Source organism: Trachypithecus francoisi, unplaced genomic scaffold (genome assembly GCF_009764315.1).
Source record: "Trachypithecus francoisi isolate TF-2019V2 unplaced genomic scaffold, Tfra_2.0 Lachesis_group5, whole genome shotgun sequence".
NCBI classification, from domain to species: Eukaryota; Metazoa; Chordata; class Mammalia; order Primates; family Cercopithecidae; genus Trachypithecus; species Trachypithecus francoisi.
The window spans coordinates 82,629,100-82,646,439 of record NW_022681470.1 but is presented as its reverse complement, the minus strand read 5'-3'; the positions used below and the strand labels follow the sequence as shown (position 1 = coordinate 82,646,439).

At 40.2% G+C, this 17,340-nt stretch overlaps 1 protein-coding gene across 1 annotated transcript in view; it reads right to left on the bottom strand.

Annotated features, from left to right (window-relative positions):
• Positions 1-17,340, bottom strand: part of DNAH14 (dynein axonemal heavy chain 14) — a 604,313-nt gene that overhangs the window by 229,717 nt on the left and 357,256 nt on the right. The window contains exon 43 of the mRNA XM_033199195.1: positions 7,555-7,784. Coding sequence (XP_033055086.1) covers positions 7,555-7,784 — 230 coding nt within the window. The remainder of the gene's footprint in view (positions 1-7,554; positions 7,785-17,340) is intronic.

The window sequence follows — 17,340 nt, the reverse complement described above, 5'->3', positions numbered from 1 at the left end:
ATTTTTTCATGTGTCTGTTGGCTGTAGAATGTCTTCTTTTGAGAAATGTCTGTTCATATCCTTCCCCACTTTTTGATGGGGTTGTTTGTTTTTTCTTGTAATTTGTTTGAGTTCTTTGTAGATTCTGGATATTAGCCCTTTGTCAGATGAGTAGGTTGCAAAAATTTTCTCCCATTCTGTAGGTTGCCTGTTCACTCTGATGGTAGTTTCTTTAGCTGTGCAAAAGCTCTTTAGTTTAATTAGATCCCATGTGTCAATTTTGCTTTTGCTGCCGTTGCTTTTGGTGTTTTAGACATGAAGTCCTTGCCCATGCCTATGTCCTGAATGGTACTACCTAGATTTTCTTCTAGGGTTTTTATGGTATTAGGTCTAACATTTAAGTCTCTAATCCATCTTGAATTAATTTTCGTATAAGGGGTAAGGAAAGGATCCAGTTTCAGCTTTCTACTTATGGCTAGCCAATTTTCCCAGCACCATTTATTAAATAGGGAATCCTTTCCCCATTTCTTGTTCTCTCAGGTTTGTCAAAGATCAGATGGCTGTAGATGTGTGGTATTATTTCTGAGGACTCTGTTCTGTTCCATTGGTCTATATCTCTGTTGTGGTACCAGTACCATGCTGTTTTGGTTACTGTAGCCTTGTAGTATAGTTTGAAGTCAGGTAGTGTGAGGCCTCCAGCTTTGTCCTTTTGACTTAGGATTGTCTTGGCAATGCGGGCTCTTTTTTGGTCCATATGAACTTTAAAGCAGTTTTTTCCAATTCTGTGAAGAAAGTCATTGGTAGCTTGATGGGGATGGCATTGAATCTATAAATCACCTTGGGCAGTATGGCCATTTTCACGATATTGATTCTTCCTATCCATGAGCATGGTATGTTCTTCCATTTGTTTGTGTCCTCTTTGATTTCACTGAGCAGTGGTTTGTAGTTCTCCTTGAAGAGGTCCTTGACATCCCTTGTAAGTTGGATTCCTAGGTATTTGATTCTCTTTGAAGCAATTGTGAATGGAAGTTCATTCCTGTTGGCTCTCTGCTTGTCTGTTACTGGTGTATAAGAATGCTTGTGATTTTTGCACATTAATTTTGCATCCTGAGACTTTGCTGAAGTTGCTTATCAGCTTAAGGAGATTTTGGGCTGAGACAATGGGGTTTTCTAAATATACAATCATGTCATCTGCAAACAGGGACAATTTGACTTCTTCTTTTGCTAACTGGATACCCTTGATTTCTTTCTCTTGCCTGATTGCCCTAGCCAGAACTTCCAACACTATGTTGAATAGGAGTGGTGAGAGAGGGCATCCCTGTCTTGTGCCAGTTTTCAAAGGGAATTTTTCCAGTTTTTGCCCATTCAGTATGATATTGGCTGTGGGTTTGTCATAAATAGCTCTTATTATTTTGAGGTACGTTCCATCAATACCGAATTTATTGAGCGTTTTTAGCATAAAAGGCTGTTGAATTTTGTCAAAGACCTTTTCTGCATCTATTGAGATAATCATGTGGTTCTTGTCTTTGGTTCTGTTTATATGCTGGATTACGTTTATTGATTTGCGAATGTTGAACCAGCCTTGCATCCCAGGGATGAAGCCCACTTGATCATGGTGGATAAGCTTTTTGATGTGCTCCTGAATCCGGTTTCCCAGTATTTTATTGAGGATTTTTGCATCGATGTTCATCAGGGATATTGGTCTAAAATTCTCTTTTTTTGTTGTGTCTCTGCCAGGCTTTGGTATCAGGATGATGTTGGCCTCATAAAAAGAGTTAGGGAGGATTCCCTCTTTTTCTATTGATTGGAATAGTTTCAGATGGAATGGTACCAGCTCCTCCTTGTACCTCTGGTAGAATTCAGCTGTGAATCCATCTGGTCCTGGACTTTTTTTGGTGGGTAGGCTATTAATTGTTGCCTCAATTTCAGAGCCTGCTATTGGTCTATTCAGGGATTCAAATTCTTCCTGGTTTAGTCTTCGGAGAGTGTAAGTGTCCAGGAAATTATCCATTTCTTCTAGATTTTCTAGTTGATTTGCGTAGAGGCATTTATAGTATTCTCTGATGGTTGTTTGTATTTCTGTGGGGTCGGTGGTGATATCCCCTTATCATTTTTTATTGCGTCTATTTGATTCCTCTCTCTTTTCTTCTTTATTAGTCTAGCTAGCGGTCTGTCAATTTTGTTGATCTTTTCGAAAAACCAACTCCTGGATTCCTTGATTTTTTGGAGGTTTTTTGTGTCTCTATCTCCTTCAGTTCTGCTCTGATCTTAGTTATTTCTTGCCTTCTGCTAGCTTTTGAATGTGTTTGCTCTTGCCTCTCTAGTTCTTTAATTGTGATGTTAGAGTGTCAGTTTTAGATCTCTCCTGCTTTCTCTTGTGGGCATTTAGTGCTATAAATTTCCCTCTACACACTGCTTTAAATGTGTCCCAGAGATTCTGGTATGTTGTATCTTTGTTCTCATTGGTTTCAAAGAACATCTTTATTTCTGCTTTCATTTCGTTATGTACCCAGTAGTCATTCAGGAGCAGGTTATTCAGTTTCCATGTAGTTGAGCGGTTTTGATTGAGTTTCTTAGTCCTGAGTTCTCGTTTGATTGCACTGTGGTCTGAGAGACAGTTTGTTATAATTTCTGTTCTTGTACATTTGCTGAGGAGTGCTTTACTTCCAATTATGTGGTCAACTTTGGAATAAGTGCGATGTGGTGCTGAGAAGAATGTATATTCTGTTGATTTGGGGTGGAGAGTTCTATAGATGTCTATTAGGTCCGCTTGGTGCAGAGATGAGTTCAATTCCTGGATATCCTTGTTAACTTTCTGTCTCGTTGATCTGTCTAATGTTGACAGTGGAGTGTTGAAGTCTCCCATTATTATTGTATGGGAGTCTAAGTCTCTTTGTAGGTCTCTAAGGACTTGCTTTATGAATCTGGGTGTTCCTGTATTGGGTGCATATATATTTAGGAGAGTTAGCTCTTCCTGTTGAATTGATCCCTTTACCATTATGTAATGGCCTTCTTTGTCTCTTTTGATCTTTGATGGTTTAAAGTCTGTTTTATCAGAGACTAGGATGGCAACCCCTGCTTTTTTTTGTTCTCCATTTGCTTGGTAGATCTTCCTCCATCCCTTTATTTTGAGCCTATGTATGTCTCTGCATGTGAGATGGGTCTCCTGAGTAGAGCAGACTGATGGGTCTTGACTCTTTATCCAGTTTGCCAGTCTGTGTCTTTTAATTGGAGCATTTAGTCCATTTACATTTAAGGTTCATATTGTTATGTGTGAACTTGATCCTGTCATTATGATATTAACTGGTTATTTTGCTCGTTAGTTGATGCAGTTTCTTCCTAGTCTCGATGGTCTTTGCATTTTGGCATGTTTTTGCAATGGCTGGTACCGGTTGTTCCTTTCCATGTTTCAGGCTTCCTTCAGGGTGTCTTGTAAGGCAGGCCTGGTGGTGACAAAATCTCTAAGCATTTGCTTATCTGTAAAGGATTTTATTTCTCCTTCACTGATGAAACTTAGTTTGGCTGGATATGAAATTCTGGGTTGAAAATTCTTTTCTTTAAGAACGTTGAATATTGGCCCCCACTCTCTTCTGGCTTTTAGAGTTTCTGCCAAGATGTCTGCTGTTATTCTGATGGGCTTCCCTTTGTGGGTAACCCGACCTTTCTCTCTGGCTGCCCTTAAGATTGTTTCCTTCATTTCAACTTTGGTGAATCTGGCAATTATGTGTCTTGGAGTTGCTCTTCTGGAGGAGTATCTTTGTGGCGTTCTCTGTATTTCCTGAATTGAATGTTGGCCTGCCCTACTAGGTTGGGGAAGTTCTCCTGGATGATATCCTGAAGAGTGTTTTCCAACTTGGTTCCATTTTCCCCCTCACTTTCAGGCACCTGAATCAGACGTAGATTTGGTCTTTTTACATAATCCCATACTTCTTGCAGGCTTTGTTCATTTTTTTCTTCTTTTTCTTTTGGTTTCTCTTCTCGCTTCATTTCATTCATTTGATCCTCAATCGCTGATACTCTTTCTTCCAGTTGATCAAGTCGGTTACTGAAGCTTGTGCATTTGTCACGTATTCTCGTGTCATGGTTTTCATCTCTGTCATTTCGTTTATGATCTTCTCTGCATTATTAGTCTAGCTGTCAATTCTTCCACTTTTTTTTCAAGATTTTTAGTTTCTTTGGCTGGGTACATAATTGCCTTTAGCTCTGAGAGGTTTGATGGACTGAAGCCTTCTTCTCTCATCTCGTCAAAGTCATTCTCTGACCAGCTTTGATCCATTGCTGGCGATGGGCTGCACTCCTTTGCAGGGGGAGATGCGCTCTTATTTTTTGAATTTCCAGCTTTTCTGCCCTGCTTCTTCCCCATCTTTGTGGTTTTATCTGCCTCTGGTCTTTTATGATGGTGACGTACTGATGGGGTTTTGGTATAGGTGTCCTTCCTGTTTGATAGTTTTCCTTCTGACAGTCAGAAGGACTGTCAGTTGGTCTGTTGGAGATTGCTTGAGGTCCACTCCAGACCCTGTTTGCATGGGTATCAGCAGCAGAGGTTGCCGAAGATAGAATATTGCTGAACAGCGAGTGTACCTGATTCTTTCTTTGGAAGTTTCCTCTCAGGGGTGACTCCACCCTGTGAGGTGTGGGGTGTCAGACTGCCCCTAGTGGGGGATGTCTCCCAGCTAGGCTACTCAGGGGTCAGGGACCCACCTGAGCAGGCAGTCTGTCCATTCTCAGATCTCAACCTCCGCGTTAGGAGATCCACGGCTCTCCCCAAAGCTGTCAGACAGAGTCGTTCGCGTCTGCACCGGCCCCTGCTCTTTCCCCTATTGGACTGCAGCTGTGCGCTGTCCGCAGAGGTAGAGTCTACAGAGACAGGTAGGCTTCCTTGAGCTGCTGTGAGCTCCACCAAGTTCGAGCTTCCCAGCGGCTTTGTTTACCTACTTAAGCCTCAGCAATGGCGGGCTCCCCTCCCCCAGCCTCGCTGCTACCTTGCGGATAGATCGCCGCAGACGGCTGTGTTAGCAGTGAGGGAGGCTCCGTGGGCGTGGGACCCTCCCGGCCAGGTGTGGGATATATTCTCCTGGTGTGCCTGTTTCCTTAAAGCGCAGTATTGGGGTGGGAGTTACCCGAGTTTCCAGGTGTTGTGTGTCTCAGTTCCCCTGGCTAGGAAAAGGGATTCCCTTCTCCCTTGCGCTTCCAGGTGAGGCGATGCCTCGCCCTGCTTCAGTTCACACTGGTCAGGCTGCAGCAGCTGACCAGCACTGATTGTCTGGCACTCCCTAGAGAGGTGACCCCAGTACCTCAGTTGAAAATGCAGAAATCACCGGTCTTCTGTGTCGCTCGTGCTGGGAGTTGGAGACTGGAGCTGTTCCTATTCGGCCATCTTGCTCCGCCCCCCTTAAATAGAACTTTTAACAAATACAGTAATGTGCCACATAATGATGTTTTAGTCAATCGTGGACTGGATATATAATGATGTTACCATAAGATTACAATGGAGCTGAAAAATTCCTATCACCTAGTGACATCATAGTCATCATAACATTATAGCTCTCATAATGTCATAGCACAATGCACTAATTATGTTTGTGGTGATGCTGGTGCCAGTTGCATATACAATTATCTACAGTACATAATATGTGATAATGATTATAAATGATTATGTTACTGGTTTATGTATTTACAATACACTTTTAATAATTATTTTAGAGTGCACTCCTTTTATTTATATATAAAGTTAACTGTAAAACAGCTTCAGGCAGGTCCTTCATGCAGTATTCCAGAAGAAGGCATTGTTATCATAGGAGATGACAGCTCTGTGTGTATTATTGCCCTGAAGACCTTCCAGTGGGACAATATATGGAGGTGGAAGACAGCGATATTGATGAACTTGACCCCACGTAGGCCTAGGCTAATGTGTGTGTTTGTGTCTTAGCTTTTAACAAAAAAGTTCAAAAAGTAAAGAAATAAAATGAAACATAAAAACAGAATAAAGATATCAAGAAAATATTTTTACACAACGTGTTTTTGCTTTAAGCTAAGTGTTGTTTCAAAGGAGTCAAAAGTGAAAAAAGGTTAAAATCTTACAGAGTGAAAAAAATTATACTAAGCTAAGGTTATTATTGAAGCAAGTTCTTTTTTTGTGTTTTTTTTTTTTTTTTTTGAGGCTGTCTTAATCTGTTGCCCAGGCTGGAGTACAGGAGCATGATCATGGCTCACTGTAGCCTCCAACTCTTGGGCTCAAGTGATCCTCTCACCTCAGCCTTCCAAGTAGCTGAAACTATGGGAGAATACCACCATGTCTGGCTTTTTATTTATTCACTTATTTGCTTTTAGAGATGGGTGGGTCTTACTATGTTGCCCAAGCTAGTCTTGAACTCCTGGCCCAAGCAATCCTCCTACCTTGGCCTCCCAAAGTACTCGGATTACAGGCATGGGCTACTGCACCCAGCCTGAAGAAAGAAAAATTTACAAATAAATTTAGTGTAGCCTAAGTGTACAGAGTTTATAACATCTACAGTAGTGTACAGTAATGTCTGAGGCCTTCACAGTCACTCACCAGTCACTCACTAACTCAGAACAACTTCCAGTCCCGCAAGTTCCATTCATGGTAAGTGCCCTATTCAGGTGTACCACATTTTAAATTTTTTATACTAAATTTTTACTGTACCTTTTCTATGGTTAGATATGTTTAGATGCACAAATACTAGGTTGTTACAATTGCCTATAGTATTCAAATATGTACAGTAACATGCTGTACATATTTGTAGCCTTAGAGCAATAGGTTATGCCATATAGCCTAGGTGTGTAGTAGGCTACACTATCTAGGTTTGTGTAAGTTCACTCTTTGACATTCATACAATGAAAAAAGTCCCCCAACAGCACATTTCTCAGAACATATCCCAGTTGTTCAGCAATGTATGACTGTAACCTCAAACAGATACATCAGACGAATCAGTAGGATTTGTATTTTTGGTATAATGTTGTTAGCATTCATCTTTAACAAAGTTCTTCTAAATATATTTATGCTTAACATTTTGTCTCTTTTTGGTACCTGCATCAACAATCACTTCATCTACTCAAAGTTCCTTTAGTCAACAACAGCTAATTGCAAAATTTTACTATTTCAAAGTAATAGGATAGATTCCATTTGTTAGAACTGATTCAAAACACAAGTACTAAAGAAATCTAAGGCTTTATAAAATAACTTGTTTTTTTTTTTTTTAAAAAAGAAATATAAGACTATAACATTATGATCCTACAGAATTTCTTGCTACATGGTGGTATGGATAATACAGATCCAGATACACAGTAGATGAGCTCAGAGTAACAGAGTTCATAGTTTTACAGCTTTATCTTCTGCCTTACTAGCATTATAGGTTTTTGTAGCACCTAAAATCAAACAGGAATGTAATTTTCTTCAGCTTATTTCACTACAAGGAGGGTATTGGGTGTATTATAAACCTTCTTTTTCCTTTAATCTTAACATTTTAAAAGATGAACCTAATCATTATAAGCCAAGCATTGCTTTAAATTAATATTTTAAAATAAGTATAGTTATGATTTTCCCCCAGAACTTACCTACTTGTGAATTGCTTCCAAATAATTCATGAACAAGTTTGTCAAAATCGTATGTTACTTTTGCAAGAGAATCAGGTTCAAAACTGGGACAAAATGGTATATTTTCTCTGTGTTCATCTTCACGGTTTAAAGCTCCTCCAAATGCCCAAGTAAAGGCAAACACAAAAAGCTTTTGAATAATTTTTGTTAATTTATCAGGATTTTTCTCTGGATACCATGTATTTTCATCCCTGGGGTAGACAGGTATGGAAGGATGAAGGTTAACATTTTTAGAAAGCAGTTTAGGAATAGAAATTTATTTTAATATAATGTTAAAGTTTCATTATTAAAAATTGTAATGCAGTTAGGTGTTAACACAGAAGTTTCATGTAAATTTACATGAACATGAGTTCATGTAAATTTTTTCCTTTGATAACTGTCATGTAAATTATACAATTACTATTTTTATTTTTAAAGTACCATATATATAAAACTTGTATAGTCAAACTTTATTTCAAATATACATTTAATATGTTTTTATTTAACATATGTATATATACTTTTATTTATAATATACTTTATTTAATATATCTTTAGTATGTTATTTAATATACATATGTTTAATATATGTATATTTTTAATTTATGTAAAAATGTTTCATTTTTATTTTAGGTCAGTTTATTACTGACAGTTTATCTGTATTTTGGAAGAGGAAATTATAATTCTTAATTTTATGTGGAAAGACATAAGTGAATAGTCATTCACCCTGTATTCCTCTCAGCCAAGTCCTAGAGGCTGATTTAGTTCAACCTGGCTAAAGCCAGGCAGTCTGAATCTGGAGAGAGTCTTCTCCACTCTGGATTACCCCAGATCATCCATGGTTGGTGGGATTATGAAATTCTATGGTGATGGTGATGGGGCTGAACATAACATTTGAGCCTGATTTAAAGACATTTCACATAGTTCAGAATTTAGTACTATCATAAAACTATTTATAAATTGTGAAAAACCTAAAATATGTCACTAAACTGGAATTTATTAGCAATCATCAATGTACACGTCATTTGTATAATTCCATCTCAAATTTCTAGCCATATGTAATAGTTCACTTAGCAAATATTTGAGTAGTTATTATGTATTGGTTTTTCTGAACAAAACAGATACAATCCCTTTTTTACAGAACAGGAGAATTAATGCTAAACCATGATAAGCATAAAGAAAAAAGTTGGTTAAGGAGCCAAGATAGCCGATTAGAAGCAGCGGCCGCCCTTGGCACTCATGAGGAGGAATGAAAGTAGTGAGAGAATTCAGCACCTTCAACTGAAATATCCAGGTTCTCTCACTGGGACTGACTAGGCAAACAACTCAACCCATGGAGAATATAGAAAAGCAGAGTCGGGTAATGGTCCACCTGTAAGTGTCACATAGCCAAAGGAATTCCCTTCTACCCCCCGCCAAGGGAAGCAGTGAGGGAGTGTGCAACACCACCAAGGAAACCATGCTTCTCCCATGGATCTTTGCAACCCACAGATCAGGAGATACCCTGTGAGCCAATGCCACCAGGGCTTGGGTCCCATACACAGAGCTGTGGGAAATCTTGGCAGAGCAGCCACTCAGCTACACACAGAGACCTAAGAGTTTTATGTACTCTGGCCCCAGGAATCCCAGAAAGGTAAGAAATCTATCCATAATTTCCGATAGGAAAAGGGCTGGATCCAGGGAGCCAAGCAACATCGTTCTCTGGGCCCCACTTCCAAGGCACCTCACGAGTTAAGACCCACTGACTTGGAATTCCAGCCACCCAATGGCAATAGGCTGGAGGCTGAGTGAGATGGGACCAAATTCCCAGGGGGCAGGGAAGCTGCCATCTCTTGGTTGACTCAGCTGTTCCAGCCTGAGTCCAAGTGGTCAGGAGAAGAAGGGGTTCCCCACAACACAGTACAGCTACTTTGCCAGATTGTGGCCAGACTGCTTCTTTAGGAGGGACCCCAATCTATTCCTCCTTCCTGGATGGGGCCTCCCTGCAGAGGTTTCAGCCACTGCATCCAGGGTTATATGGACAGAACTCTGATCTCTCCCTGGGATGGAGCTCCTGGAGGTAGGGTTGGCTGCTGTCTCTGTGGTTTGGTTGACTCAGCTGTTTCAGCCTGCCAGCTATGGAGAGTCTGGGTGGTCTGGGCAAGGAGGGGCCACCCCCATGCTGCACACCTGCTCTACCAAAAGCAGCCAGACAGCTTCTTTAAGGGAGTTCCTGATCCTGTTCCTCTTGACTGGGTAAGACCTCCCAACAGGGGTCTCCAGACACTTCTATAGGAGAATTCAGGCCAGAAATAGGTCAGCACCCCTTGGGACACAGTTTCCAGAGGAAGGAATAGGCTACCATCTTTGCTGTTTCAAAGTCTTCACTGGTAATACCTCCAGGTAAGGAAAAACCTGAGGCAAGTAGGGGCTGAAGTGGACCTCCAATAAGCTGTAGCTGCCCTATGGAAGTGGTCTGACTCCAAGAAAAACAGACAGAAAACAACAATAACAACATCAACAAAAATACCCCACAAAAACCCCACTTGAAGGTCAGCAAGATCAAAGATTTAAGGTAGAAAAGCCGACAAAAATGAGAAAGAATCAATGCAAAAATGCTGAAAACTCAAAAAGCCAGAGTGCCTATTCTCCAAATGACTGAAACATCTCTCCAGCAAAGGCGCAAAACTAGGCTGAAGATGAGATGGCTGAATTAACAGAAGTAAGCTTCAGAATGTGGGTAATAATGACTTAAAGGAGCATGTTGTAACCCAATGCAAAGAAGCTAAGAATCGTGATAAAACAATACAGGAGCTGATAACCAGAATAGCCAGTTTAGAGAGGAACATAACTGACCTGATAAAGCCAGAAAACACAATACTAGAATTTCACAATAAAATTACAAGTATCAATAGCAGAATAGACCAAGTGGAGGAGAGACTCTCAGAGCTTGAAGACTATCTTTCTGAAATAAGACAGGCAGACAAGAATAGAGAAAAAATAATGAAATGAAATGAACAAAAACCACTGAGATTTATGGGATTATGTAGATATCGAACCTATGACTGATTGGGGTTCTTGAAAGAGATGGGGAGAATGGAACCAAGTTGGAAAACATACTTCAGGATATCATCCAGGAGACGTTCCCCAAACTAGCAAGACAGGCCAACCTTCAAATTCAGGAAATACAGAGAAACCCAGTAAGGTGCTCCATGAAAAAAAATCAACCCCAAGACATATAAACATCAGATTCTCCAAGGTTGAAATGAAAGAAAAAATGTTAAGGGCAGCCAGAGAGAAAGGCCAGGTCACCTACAAAGTGAAGCACATCAGACTAACAGTGGACTTCTCAGAGAAAGCCCTATAAGCCAGAAGACATTGGGCAGCCAATATCGAACATTCCTAGCATTTACAACCTAGACTTTCATATCCAGTCAAACTAAGCTTCACAGGCAAAGGAGAAATAATATCCTTTTCAGATACACAAATGCTGAGGGTATTCACCACCACCAGGCCTGCCTTGCAAGAGCTCCTGAAGGAAGCACTAAATATGGGGAAAAAAAATCCATTATGAGCCACCATAAAAATGCACTGAAGTACACGGACCAGTGACACTATGAAGCAACCACATAAAGAAGTCTGCAAAATAACCAGATAGCATCATGATGACAGGATTAATGTCACACAAGACCCATTGGTATGCTGTCTTCAAGAAACTCATCTCATGTGCAAAGACACACATGGGCAGAAAATAAAGGGATGGGGGAAAATTTACCCACCAAATGGAAAGCAAACAAACACAAAAAGCAGGGTAGCAATCTTAGTTTCTGACAAAACAGATTTTAAACCAACAAAGATAAAAAAAGACAAGGGCATTACTTATGATTATGTATATGATTACATATGATTATGAAATCACAAAAGGGTAGTGAAGGACCTCTTCAACAGGAACTACAAAACACTGCTCAAGGAAATCAGAGAGGACACAAACAAATGAAAAAACATTCTATGCTCATGGATAAGAAGAATCAATATCGTGAAAATGACCATGCTGCCCAAAGCAATTTATAGATTCAATGCTATTCCTATTAAACTACCATTGACATTCTTCACAGGTAGAGGGTTCAATTTGACAAGAAGAACTAACTATCCTAAATATATGTGCACCCAATACAGGAGCACCCAGATAACACCCCCACTGACAATATTAGACAGATCATTGAGATAGAAAATTAACTCAGATATTCAGGACCTGAACTCAGCTCTGGATTAAGTGGACCTGGTAGATGTCTACAGAACTCTTCAACCAAAAACAACACAATATACATTCTTCTCATTGCCACATGGTGCTTACTCTAAAATTGATCACATAATCAGAAGTAAAACACTCCACAGCAAATGTGAGAGAACTGAAATCATAACATTTCTCAGATGACAGCACAATCAAATTAGAGCTCAAGATTAAGAAATTCATTCAAAACCACACAACTACCTGTAAATTGAACAACCTGCTCCTGAATGACTCTTGGGTAAATAATGAAATTAAGGCAGAAATCAAGAAGGTCTTTGAAACTAATGCAAACAAACAGATAATGTACAGAATCTCTGGGATGCAGCTAAAGTGGTGTTAAGAGGGATGTTTATAGCACGAAATGCCCACATCAAAAAGCTAGAAAGATCTCAACACGCTACCATCACTACTAAAAGAACTGGAGAATCAAGAGCAAACAAACTCCAATGCTAGAAGAAAAGAAATAATCAAGATCAGACCTGAACTGAAGGAGATAGAGACATGAAAAATCCTTCAAAAATCAATGAATGCAGGAACTCATTTTTTGAAAAAATTAATAAAATAGACTGCTTAGACTAATAAAGAAGAAAAGATAAGAATCAAATAACCACAATCAGAAATGATAAGGGGAATATCACCAGTGACAACATAGAAATACAAGCAACATTGGAGAATACTATAAACACCTCTATAAATATAAACTAGAAAATCTAAAAGAAATGGAGAGATTCCTGGACACATACAGCCTCCCAAGACTGAACCAGGAAGAAATCAAATCCTTCAAGAGGCCAATAATGAGTTCTGAAATTGAGGCATTAATAAATAATCTACCAACCAAAAAAAGCCCAGGACCAGGAGGATTCACAGCTGAATTCTACTAGAGGTACAAAGAAGATCATGTCTAATGAAACTTACAAACAATTGAAAACAAGGGATTCCTCCCTAACTCCTTTCCCGAGGCCATCATTATCCTGATACCAAAACTTGGCAAAGATACAACAAAAAAGAAAACTTCAGGCCATCTCTAATGAACATCAGTGCAAAAATCCTAAAAAAAAAAAAAAAAAAAGTACTGGCAAACAAAATCCAGCAGTACATCGAAAAGCTTATCCACCATAATCAAGTTGGCTACATCCCCAGGATGTAAGGTTGGTTCAAAATATGCAAAACAATAAATGGAATTCATCACATAAACAGAACTAAAGACAAAAACCACATGATTATCTCAATAGATGCAGAAAAGGCTTTTGATATCATTCAATATCCTTTCATGTTTAAAACTCTCAATAAATTAGGTATTGAAGGAGCATACCTCAAAAATAATAAGAGCCATATATAACATACCCACAGCCAATATCATACTGAATGGGCAAAAGCTGGAGGTATTCTTCTTGAAAACTGGCACAAGACAAGGATGTCCTCTTTCACCACTCCTATTCAACACAGTATTGGAAATTCAGGCCAGGGCAATTAGGCAAGAGAAAGAAATAAAGTGTATTCATATAGGAAGAGAAGAAGCCAAATTATCTTTTTTGTAGATGACATGATCCTGTATCTAGAAAACCCCATCGTCTCAGCCCCAAAGCTTCTTAAGCTGATAAGTAACTTCAGCAAAGTCTGAGAATACAAAATCAATGTGCAAAAGCCACTAGTATTCTTGTACACCAACAACAGGCAAGCAGAGAGCCAAATCATGAATAAACTCCCATTCACAATAGCTACAAAAAGAACAAAATACCTAGGAATACAGCTAACAAGGGAAGCGAAGGACCTCTTCAAAGGGAACTACAAACCACTGCTCAAGGAAATCAGAGAGGATACAAACAAATGGAAAAGCATTCTATGCTCATGGATAAGAAGAATCAATATCATGAAAATGACCATGCTGCCCAAAGCAATTTATAGATTCAATACTATTCCTATTAAACTGCCATTGACATTCTTCACAGAACTAGAAAAAACTACTTTAAAATTCATATGGAACCAAAAAAGAGCCTGAATAGCCAAACCAATCCTATGCAAAAAGAACAAAGCTGGAGGCATCACACTACCCAACTTCAAACTATACTACAAGGCTACAGTAACCAAAACAACATGGTACTGGTACAAAAACAGACACAGAGAACAATGGAATAGAATAGAGAACTCAGAAATAGGACTGAACATCTACAGCCATCTGATCTTTGACCAATGTGACAAAAACAAGCAATGGGGAAAGGACTCCCTATTTAATAAATGGTACTGGGAGAATTGGCTAGCCATATACAGAAAACCGAAACTGGACCCCTTCCTTACACCTTATACAAAACTTAACGCAAGATAGATTAAAGACTTAAATGTAAAACCCAAAACTCCAAAAACCCTAGAAGAAAATCTAGGCAAATACCATTTAGAATATAGGCAAGGGAAAAATTTTATGACAAAACTTCGAAAAGCAATTGCAACAAAAGCGAAAATTGACAAATGGGATCTAATTAAACTAAAGAGCATCTGCACAGCAAAAGAAACTATCATCAGAGTGAACAGACAACTTACAGAATGGGAGAAAATTTTTGCAGTCTATCCATCCAGAGGTCTAATATCCAGACAAAGGTCTAATATCCAGAATCTATAAGGAAGTTAGGCTGATTTATGAGAAAAATGGACCATTAAAAAATGGGCAAAAGACATGAACAGATAGTTCTTAAAAGAGACATACACGTGGCCAACAAACATGAAAGCTCAACATCACTGATCATTAGGGAAATGCAAATCAAAACCACAATGAGATACCATCTCATGCCAGTCAGAATGGTGATAATTAAAAAGTCAAAAACAAAAGATGCTGGCAAGGTTGCAAAGAAAAAGGAATGCTTTTACACTTGTTGGTGGGAGTGTAAATGAGTTCAACCATTGTGGAAGACAGTATAGTGATTCCTCAAAGACCTAGAGGCAGAAATACCATTTGACCCAGCAATCCCATTACTGGGTATATACCCAAAGGAATATAAATCATTCTATTATAAAGATACATGCACACATATGTTCATTGCAGCATAATTCACAGTAGCAAAGATATGGAATCAAACTAAATGCCCATCAATGATAGACTGGACAGAGAAAATGTGGTACAAAATACACCATGGAAGACTATGCAGCCATAAAAAGGAATGAGATCATGTCCTTTGCAGGGACATGGTTGGAGCTGGATGCCATTATCCTCAGCAAACTAATGCAGGAACAGAAAACCAAACACTATATGTTCTCATTTATAAGTTGGAGCTGAAGGATGAGAACACATGGACACATGGGCAGGGGAACAACACACACTGGGGCCTGTTGGGATGGTGGTCAGGGGAGGAAGGGCATCAGGAAAAATAGCTAATGAATGCTCGGCTTAATACCTAGGTGATAGTATGATTTGTGCAGCAAACCATCATGGCACACATTTACCTATGTAACAAACCTGCATGTCCTGGATATGTACCCCTGAACTTAAAATAAGAGTCAAGACATGGAGCAAGATGGCCGAATAGGAACAGCTCCAGTCTCCAACTCCCAGCGTGAGCAACACAGAAGACCGGTGATTTCTGCATTTTCAACTGAGGTACTGGGGTCATCTCACTAGGGAGTGTCGGACCAACGGTGCTGGTCAATTGCTGCAGCCCGACCATTGAGAGCTGAAGCAGGGCGATGCATCACCTCACCTGGGAAGCGCAAGGGGGAAGGAAATCCCTTTTCATAGCCAGGGGAACTGTGACACACAACACCTGGAAAATCGGGTAACTCCCACCCCAATACTGCGCTTTAAGGAAACGGGCTCACCAGGAGAATATATCCCACACCTGGCCGGGAGGGTCCCAAGCCCACGGAGCCTCCCTCATTGCTAACACAGCAGTCTGCGATCTAACCACAAGACAGTAGTGAGGCTGGGGGAGGGGCGCCCACCATTGCTGAGGCTTAAGTAGGTAAACAAAGCCGCTGGGAAGCTCGAACTGGGTGGAGCTCACAGCAGCTCAAGGAAACCTGCCTGTCTCTGTAGACTCCACCTCTGGGGACAGGGCACAGTTAACAACAACAACAACAAAAGCAGCAGAAACCTCTGCAGACGCAAACGACTCTCTCTGACAGCTTTGAAGAGAGCAGTGGATCTCCCAACACGGAGGTTGAGATCTGAGAAAGGAGAGACTGCCTGCTCAAGTGGGTCCCTGACCCCTGAGTAGCCTAACTGGGAAACATCCCCCACTAGGGGCAGTCTGACATGCCACACCTCACAGGGTGGAGAACACCCCTGAGAGGAAGCTTCCAAAGTAAGAATCAGACAGGTACACTCGCTGTTGAGCAATATTCTATCTTCTGCAACCTCTGCTGCTGATACCTAGGCAAACAAGGTCTGGAGTGGACCTCAAGCAATCTCCAACAGAACTACAGCTGAGGGTCCTAACTGTTAGAAGGAAAACTATCAAACAGGAAGGACACCTATACCAAAACGCCATCAGTACGTTACCATCATCAAACATCAGAGGCAGATAAAACCACAAAGATGGGGAAAAAGCAGGGCAGGAAAGCTGGAAATTCAAAAAATAAGAGCGCATCTCCCCCTGCAAAGGAGCGCAGCCCATCGCCAGCAATGGATCAAAGCTGGTCAGAGAATGACTTTGACGAGATGAGAGAAGAAGGCTTCAGTCCATCAAACTTCTCAGAGCTAAAGGAGGAATTACATACCCAGCGCAAAGAAACTAAAAATCTTGAAAAAAGAGTGGAAGAATTGATGGCTAGACTAATTAATGCAGAGAAGATCATAAACGAAATGACAGAGATGAAAACCATGACACGAGAAATACAGGACAAATGCACAAGCTTCAGTAACCGACTTGATCAACTGGAAGAAAGAGTATCAGCGATTGAGGATCAAATGAATGAAATGAAGCCAGAAGAGAAACCAAAAGAAAAAAGAAGAAAAAGAAATGAACAAAGCCTGCAAGAAGTATGGGATTATGTAAAAAGACCAAATCTACGTCTGATTCGGGTGCCTGAAAGTGAGGGGGAAAATGGAACCAAGTTGGAAAACACTCTTCAGGATATCATCCAGGAGAACTTCCTCAACCTAGTAGGGCAGGCCAACATTCAAATTCAGGAAATACAGAGAATGCCACAAAGATATTCCCCGAGAAGAGCAACTCCAAGACACATAATTGCCAGATTCACCAAAGTTGAAATGAAGGAAAGAATCTTAAGGGCAGCCAGAGAGAAAGGTCGGGTTACCCACAAAGGGAAGCCCATCAGACTAACAGCAGATCTCTCGGCAGAAACTCTACAAGCCAGAAGAGAGTGGGGGCCAATATTCAACGTTCTTAAAGAAAAGAATTTTCAACCCAGAATTTCATATCCAGCCAAACTAAGTTTCATCGGTGAATGAGAAATAAAATCCTTTACAGATAAGCAAATGCTTAGAGATTTTGTCACCACCAGGCCTGCCTTACAAGACACCCTGAAGGAAGCCCTAAACATGGAAAGGA